At 50.9% G+C, this 8,096-nt stretch overlaps 1 protein-coding gene across 1 annotated transcript in view; it reads right to left on the bottom strand.

Annotated features, from left to right (window-relative positions):
* Akap8 (A-kinase anchoring protein 8) overlaps positions 1-8,096 on the bottom strand; it is a 19,146-nt gene that overhangs the window by 7,880 nt on the left and 3,170 nt on the right. The window contains exons 3-9 of the mRNA XM_010640058.3: positions 6,771-6,803; positions 5,975-6,254; positions 5,138-5,645; positions 4,419-4,548; positions 4,149-4,195; positions 2,711-2,744; positions 785-872 (exon numbers count right to left, since the gene is read on the bottom strand). Coding sequence (XP_010638360.1) covers positions 785-872; positions 2,711-2,744; positions 4,149-4,195; positions 4,419-4,548; positions 5,138-5,645; positions 5,975-6,254; positions 6,771-6,803 — 1,120 coding nt within the window. The remainder of the gene's footprint in view (positions 1-784; positions 873-2,710; positions 2,745-4,148; positions 4,196-4,418; positions 4,549-5,137; positions 5,646-5,974; positions 6,255-6,770; positions 6,804-8,096) is intronic.

Here is an 8,096-nt window from a genome sequence, read left to right as displayed (position 1 = left end):
TTTTTTTTTTTTTTTTTTTTTTGGTACCAGGGATCGAACTTGGGACCTTGAGCTTGTGAGGGAGGTGGAGGAACCACTGAGCTAAATTCCCAGCCCTGGTCTTGGTCTTTTTAAATGCTTTTTTCTTCTTGCAGCACTAGAGATTGAACCCAGGTATACTTCTAAATTCCTGTGTCTCCCCTCCACTTTTTTTTCAGGGGGGGCATCAGAGTGTTGCAATGTTGTTAAACTGCCCAGGTGGGACTCATACTTTGATCCTCCTCCCTCCCTCAGTGCTGGGGATTACAGGCATGTACCACTGTGCCTAGCCTTTGTGTTTTCTTATTCTTCTTCCACAGTATCTAGATGGTAGGGCCAACTACACGTTTTTTCCCGTGTTGAACTCCAGAAATGGTTTGGATTTGGACAGGGCACCAAGGCACCTTTTAAATGACGATCATATTTTAGTGTGCCAAATACCAAATTTTGGGACAGAACACCCCTCACCCCTTTGACTTACTGAGGAGGGAGGGAGTTCTCTGCTGGGCATATTATTACAAAAACCCATTAGCAAGGATACAATTCTAGAGGCCCAATGTCAGCCAGAGAAATCAATTTTTCAAGCAAGAGCAGACACCTAACTTCATCTATTTCCCCCTACTCTAACTCTCCCAAACTTCATCCCCCCAAAATTGGCTAATATTTGACACCTGGAGCCAGATCAAGCCAGGCTCCCCTGCACTGAGGACAGGTGAGCTCAGCAGAGCATGGACACTGTCCAGGTCCTGCCCCACTGGCTCCTCACCTGTCAGCTGCTCGGTCCCGCATCCTGTCTCTCCTCCTTTGCTTTTCCCGTCTCTTCTTCATTTCCTCATCCTCATCCTCTTTGTCTCCTGTAACAGAAAAGTCCCTTCAAGATGCTCTGAGGGGCCAGCAGAAACACTAGCTCCAGAGCCTCACGGGCTGCAGCTTGGCTACTGCACCCTATGCCTGGCCTCCATTTCCACAGCATGGCAGGTCCAAGACACCCCAAGGCACTGAGGGGTGTCAAAGGCTCCCGATGGACAAGAGCCTTTGCTGAGGACCCAGAGGAGTCACCTCTCCTACAGCTGGCAGGATGGGATGGGCCTGCCCATCCCATTGACATGGCCAGCCTGCTGTCCTGCCCCAGCCTGGCTGCCCAACCTGGTGTTCCGTCACTGAGTCTTCTCCCACTGTCATTTAAGGAGAGTTCTCTCCAGACCGTGGCAACAGCTGGCTTAGAAAAGAAAGCAAGCCACTCTACCGCCCTCTTTCCCCACCTCTTGGTGGGCCACGATGACAGTCCCCGTTGGCCTTGTCTGAGCTAGGGCCCCAGCAGGATCAACAGTCCTTGCTGGCCCATCCTCTATCTCCTGTTAACAAAAACTGCCAACCTAGGGCTTTCTGATTTCTCAGGCTGCATGGGAAGCAATCCTGGAAACAAAAACGGGAAGAGACCAGTTGGTCCTCCCATGGGCCCCCTGGGGCCAGCGCAGGAGCTCCTGGGAGAGCCATGCGGCCAGCATCCCAGTATGAAGCCAGGCCAGGTGCTAAGGCCCAGGCCAAAGGTTGGATGCTGAAAAATGTTGGATAAGCATCTGAACTGTGACCCCTACCCCTGAAGCCAGTCCCGAGACTGTCCCACGAAGATGGCGACCGGCGGGCGCTGCTCAGAAGCCTCTCAAAAGGGCGTGTGGGAATTTTGGCAAGAGGTCACTGCCTGAAACTATGACTGCTGTTTAATAGCAAAGTCATCCCGGGTAGGTAGCAGGACCTGTGCGCAACAAACACGTCACCTTTGCTTTAGCATTTACCCGGCTACATGAGCGGCTGAACACTTGGTGTAGTCCTGCACTACAGACACAGCTGCTCCGATCCATTGGGGGTGGGGGACCTCAAAAGGTCGGCTAGGCCAAAGGCCTTCACCATTGATGGACACAGGGCCAGCCTGGGATCCTTGGGGTAATCAACTATGGACCGACCCAGGGAATAGGGGCAGAGACAACCTAGGGAGCAGAGAGCCAGGGTTATGATTGTTGGGAGAGCCCAAGGCAACTGTGGCTCAGGCTACTTTTCCAGGTCTCTCCAAGGGGTATGACCTTGCTCTCTCTTGCTGCTTGCTTTGGGCTTTTAGGTCAGACTCCTGCCCTGGGAACTCATGAAACCTACAGAGTGATGGCTTCTCTCTTGAGATGAGCTTGGGTCCACCTGACAGGCTGCTCTGCATTGCCAAGATCAGTGGGTGTCTGCTGCCACACTCCTACATGTAATGCAGCTTCCAAGAGCCCCAGCATGGAGGTGGAGGGAACAGTTCTGGGCTGGCAATGGGGAAAACTGGACACAATGAAGCCCAGAAGGAACAGAGAAGATGGGCTAGAGGGTTCATCATCTCTCAGGTTTCTGAGACGTTTCCTTCCCTACCACAAGTTTCAGACACCCAGAGATACCTCACCCAAGCCCAGCCTGCACTGAGGGAGGCAAATGGGCTCATTTCCAGCAAATGATGCCTCAAGACACTGAGGCAAAGCCTGGGGGTGATCACCATGACCTAGATGACCTAGACCCACCCAGCAGCCACAGTCCCTCTTCTGTCCCAAGCAATGAGCTCCATGCAGGCCCCAGCTGGCTCAAAAGCCCACCCCGGCTGGGAGCTGGGCATTGAATATGGGACAGACACACAAAAGCTGTAGGGACACTGGGTGATGCCTACCTCTCTGCCTCCCAGCATCGCAGAATTCATCCTCCTGGAAAAGGGCACAGGTAAAGTCAGACAATGAGGCACTTCCAGAATTTTCCACAGCCAGTCCAGCCCTTCCCACTTGGTATGTAGCATCTCCTTCAAGACCTAGGCTGAGAGGCCTTTAGGAAATAGGCACTATGGGGAGGACAAGCCTGAGGGCCTCAACCTGGAGCCAGAGTGTTATGTTACTACTGGTTGCCTTTAAAGACCATGACTTTTTTGTCTTTAAGCCACTGATCTTTTTTTTTGTTCCTTCTATGGCTTGAGAATTTGCCCCCTGGAAAATGCATACCCAGTTCAGTATCCCAGAGTGCCAGGTAACCGCCCATCAATGGAAGGTTAAGAAGCTCTGATTTGTGTGATGCTAATTCTATCATTTTTGAGACAGGGTCTCACTATGTAGTTGAGACTGACCTGGAACTCACTATGCAGCCCAGGCTGGTCTCACAGTGATCCTCCTGCCTCAGCCTCCTAAATGCTGGGATTACAGGTGTGCGCCACCACACCCGGCTTAATTCTACCTTTGTTTGTTTGAGACAGGATCTTGCTATTAGTTCAGGCTAGTTCTGAACTCACTATGTAGCCCAGGTTGGCCTTAAACTCATGGCAATCCTTCTGCCTCAGCCTCCAAAGTGCTGGGATTATAAGCATAGGCCACCATGCCCAGCTATTCCACCATTCTTGACTGAAAATGGGTTTTACCAAAGCATCACTCAGTGTTCTAACAAAAGAGATATGGATAGACAAGATTCCTAACTGAAACTGATCAAGCCTAAGATTAAATTAGCAATCAGCAGATTTTCAGTCTGAATGCTAAGCCATGGACTCCCTTGGAGTTCATATGTGTGTTCCCCAAGCCAGATGGAGAGAGAGCCAGAGAGGTGCTGCTTCTTCACACTCCCTGCCCCATCAACTGTCTGGCCATCCTAAGTACCAGGGAGCAGCCTTCTCAGGCCCCTGGTGTCTTCAGGCCCTACCCTCTGCATAGCATCTGCAGATACCAGGGAAGGCAACCTCCATGGTGTGGTATGGTCCCCATTACGAAGTGGGCAAACACTGCTTTCAGCACAAGGACTGAAGGATGAGGACACAAGCCAGCTGCATCTGGCACACGGCCAGCAGCCAATGAGCCTCTGGTACATGTCTGCCAGACTGCATTTACCACATAAGTGGCCAGGCCCAACACTACAAGGACACAGGACAGGGCAGGGAAGGTTCTGGGACTTTTTTAGGAAAAGAATAATTGTTGCAGTCGAAACACTTAGAAATCTAGCTACAAATTAGGGCACCAAATCCACTCGGAGATGTATAGAATGGAGCCTACTAGGGTAACTACTCTACCTTTGTGAGAATGAGTAACAAAGAGGCCCTCGGAGACCAAAGGGGCTGACCCATAAGGTGAACTTACACCCCGAAATTCTTCATCTCCTGACCGGAAGTCACCAGCTCCATCATCTGCCAGACATAAGGGAATAGAAAGTCAGTCCTTGGGCAGGTGGACTCATTCCATTTTGCTCTCAAGCAGTGACCTGAGTGATAGCCTGTCCTGATCACAAGGGACAACAGGAAAAGCCACACCAAATAACCACGGGTACACAGTTTGGACAGGGTAGGGAGTGCTCCAGGCAGGGAATGGACTTATCTCATACCCACCCAGCCTGCTGGGCCCCAAATGTACCATTGTCCGAAAAATCGCCTTCGCTGTCAACACGGGCCAGCTTGGTGTCCGGCTCCTCAAACATAGAAAACTGCTTCCGCTTCCTGCCCATACTGTCTGGTCCAAAGCGGTCAAACCCTCTCCTCCTGGGCTACAGATACAAGCACATCCCATGTACCACTTCCCTGGACCATTAAAATACTCCAGAGAAGTAAAGAACAGAGAGTTTGCAAGATCAGAGAACAAACGCAGGAAAAGGCCTTTTCAAAAAGCTAAGAGACAAGGCCGGGGATTTAGCTCAGTGGTACAGCCACCTGCCTCAAAAGGACAAGGTCCTGAGTTTGCTCCCCGATACCAAAAAAAAGTTAAGAGGCAGCACAGTTAAAATTCCAAAACAACATGCTCAATGAACGAAGCCAGACATAAAAGGCCACGTGTGTGATTCTACTGATATGAAAATGTGTAGAAGCAGGAAAGCCAGAGATAGAAAGCAGATGAGTGGTTGTCTGGGCTCGGCAGGGACCACAGGGAGAGACTGCTGCTAACCGGTACATTTCTTTCTGGGTTGCTGGAAATGTTCTAAAACTAGATTGTGGTGATGATGGCACAATTCCATGAATTTGCTAAAAGCGGAACCCTAACTTAAAGCTGCTATGTCTTGTAGCATATAAATTTTAGCTCAATAGAGGAAGCTGATGAAAGGGAAAGCCAAGGAAGCCTAACAAACAGTGGATACTCACCCGATCCCTCATTCGAATTTGTGATCGGCCACATCCATAAGGTATGGTGTTGTCATAACCACCTGTCCCCTGCATGCCCATCATGCCATAGTCAGGAGCCATGGACTGGGAGAAGAGGGAAGGAGGTGGCCTGCTTGGGGAGGGTCCTCCCAAGCCTCGTCCACCCATGTAGTTTAGCTCATTCCAGGAAGTGGACAGAGGCTCAGAGGCGGCTTGGGGTGGCATGAAAGGGTCGTTGCGCATGAAGGTGCTAGAACTGCTCCGGTCCTGGAAGCGACCTGGGCCTGGGCCTGGGCCTTGGCTCTGACCCCGGCCTCGCATGAAGCCATCAAGGGAGCCTCGCTCTCGAGCTGGGTCCCGGCAATCATTGTACTGCCCACCAAAGCTGCCATTTCGGTCGGTCCCCAGGTCAAAGTCATAGTCATAGTTGTAGCTGGGGCGGTAGGGATTGTGTTCTGGCAAGCAAGGCCTGGAATCGTAGGACTCATACGGCTGGAAGCGGAAGGAGCTACAAAGAAAGTAAAACCTATCAATGCTCAGAAAGCAAAGCAACCAACACCCCACTTCAAGCATCACTGAACAAAGGTCATGGAGCCTTTGACCATGAGAACCCAGAACAGCATGATACAGAAATAAGAAATCCCAGGCAACTTAGCCCAAGCCCCCCACTTAGGAAACCAGCAACTGAGGGAACTGCAATGGTCTGCCCTCCACCCTTAATGGGCCAGCTCATCTTGCCACACTCAGGAGAGGAAAGGAGGAGCAGATGCCCATTCCCATCTACACAGAGCTGTGCTGGCAGGGGTTCCCCAGGGAAGGGTTCAGATTCATAATCACCTCTCCCGGTCCTGCATGCCCTCCCCACCGCTGCCGCTCCCGCCCCTGCCTCCTTCCTTGGACATCATGTCCAAGCGCTGGTTGATCTTGGCAATGAGAGAGTCTGAACTGTCGTTGCATGGCTCTGGACCATAAGAGGCCATGTGCATGGAAGGGCCCCCGGCTGCCAGGCCACCATCACTGGCCTTGGTGGCCTCCCATGAAGCTGGGCCATAGCTGTAGGTTGCTCCTGCAGTGACATTGGTGTTCTGGGCACCATAATAATTGTAGTTGTCATAACCTATCAGAGGGAAAAGGAGGGAAGTCAGACCTCAGTAGTCATAAAGCTGGTCTAGAAGATGCATATACGCATAATATCCACTATCCACTGAAAAGAACAAAGTTCACAGCACCAACTGCTGCTGGCACACGACCTGTCAAGAGGCCACAAGAGGAGGCCAGAGGGACAGGAGGCCTCAGCTCTTAAGAGTTTCCTAGGAAAGACCTTATAACTTATTTCCCCATCCCAAACCAGAGGTGGCTGAGCACCCTAGGAACAGCAATGGTGGCTGTTGATAGACCCACCTGAGAGCTCCTGCTCTCACCGACACAACCACGATCCTTTTTTAACAAGTTTGTGCTCAAACAGCAGTAAGAGCCAGCCTCACACTCATGAAGAGAGCCAAGAAATCCACACAAACTTCCCGGATGGCCTGTCCTGTCCTCCCAACTTCAGGAGAGCTGCAAGCAGTCAGGCTGGGACAGGTGTAGCTGTATAGAGCCCAGTGAGTACCTGCAGACCCCCTAGACGGCTTACCTTGCCAGCTGGCCACACCACTCCCATATGTACCTGAGGAAACAAAAACAGGCAAAAGCTTCATGGACAGAACAAGAGTGCCTGAAACACCCCCGGAAGGACAGGTGCCACTTGGCTCCACAGGAGCCAGGACAGCCATGGTCACAGTAGTGCTCAGGAAGAACCCTTAGGTGCCTCTTGCTGTGCTCACTTCCTACACTATGGGGGCCAAGCATCTTCAGAGTTCCCTCCAAGGTGAAGCTGGCTTCCTCCACTGGGCCAGGAAAAAGTGGTATCCTCCCAAGGAAGCTGGCTGGCAATGGAATGCCAGCCAGGAGGCCAGCCTAGCTGTGCCCTAGGCAAACCTTTATAAAATATCAGTTCTCACCAGAAGCCAGAGCCCAGGCACTGCCAACCACACCAACAAGGCAGCAATGGAAGCTCATGTCCTCAACTCAACTGAGCATAGGATATTGTATGTCATGAGTGAATGACCTAAAAGGCATCCTCCAGTGATACAGTGATGGGCCGAGCAGTGGTCCTGCTCTCAGTGGCACTAGGGGTAGATCCTAGACTCACAAAAGAAAGGAAGTCACCATCCTCTAAATCAGAGGCTAGCTGGGGGTGGTGGCACATGCCTGTAATCCCAGCACTGGGGAGACTGTGGCAAGAGGATCGAGGCCAGCCTGGAGTATATAGTGAATTAAAGGCCAGACAGAATTACATACTGAGACCCTGTCTTAAAAACAAACAAACAAACAAACACACAAAAAGCGGTTGGCAGAAAGCATGTTCACGAGTGCGTGCGCACATGTGCACACACACAAACTTGCCACCAGAGAGCACTCTCCTGTCTTCCAAACAAGGTTAAACTCACTGTCTGGACTCTAGGGCAGAGATCACCAAAAGCCTCAGGCCACATCTAGCTCACTGCTTATTTATGTACAGCCCTTGAGTCCTTTTACATTTCTAAACGAAGAAAAAATTTATCCAAAAGGATACATCATGATGTATATACCATGCATTGAATTCTGTGTACCACCAGAATTCTTTAAATCTAAAACTATCCTCAGAAATGTATAACAGAGAGCCAGGGATTTGGCTTAGTGCTTCCCTCACTAAGCGAAAGGGCCCGAGTTCGATCCCCAGTACCAAACAACAACAACAACAACAACAACAACAACAAAAACCCTTGCTTGTATTGGCAAATATTTATATGGGGGGGGACCCAGGACAGACCATTTCATGACACATAAAAATTGTATCAGTCATGGCTAGGGATTTAGCTCAGTGGTTCTGCCGCCTGATTTGCAATCACAAGGTCCTGAGTTCGATCCCTGGTACCAA

Source organism: Fukomys damarensis, unplaced genomic scaffold, assembly GCF_012274545.1.
Source record: "Fukomys damarensis isolate Sample0158 unplaced genomic scaffold, DMR_v1.0_HiC HiC_scaffold_37, whole genome shotgun sequence".
NCBI lineage: Eukaryota > Metazoa > Chordata > Mammalia > Rodentia > Bathyergidae > Fukomys > Fukomys damarensis.
This window is presented reverse-complemented; position numbering and strand designations above follow the sequence as displayed.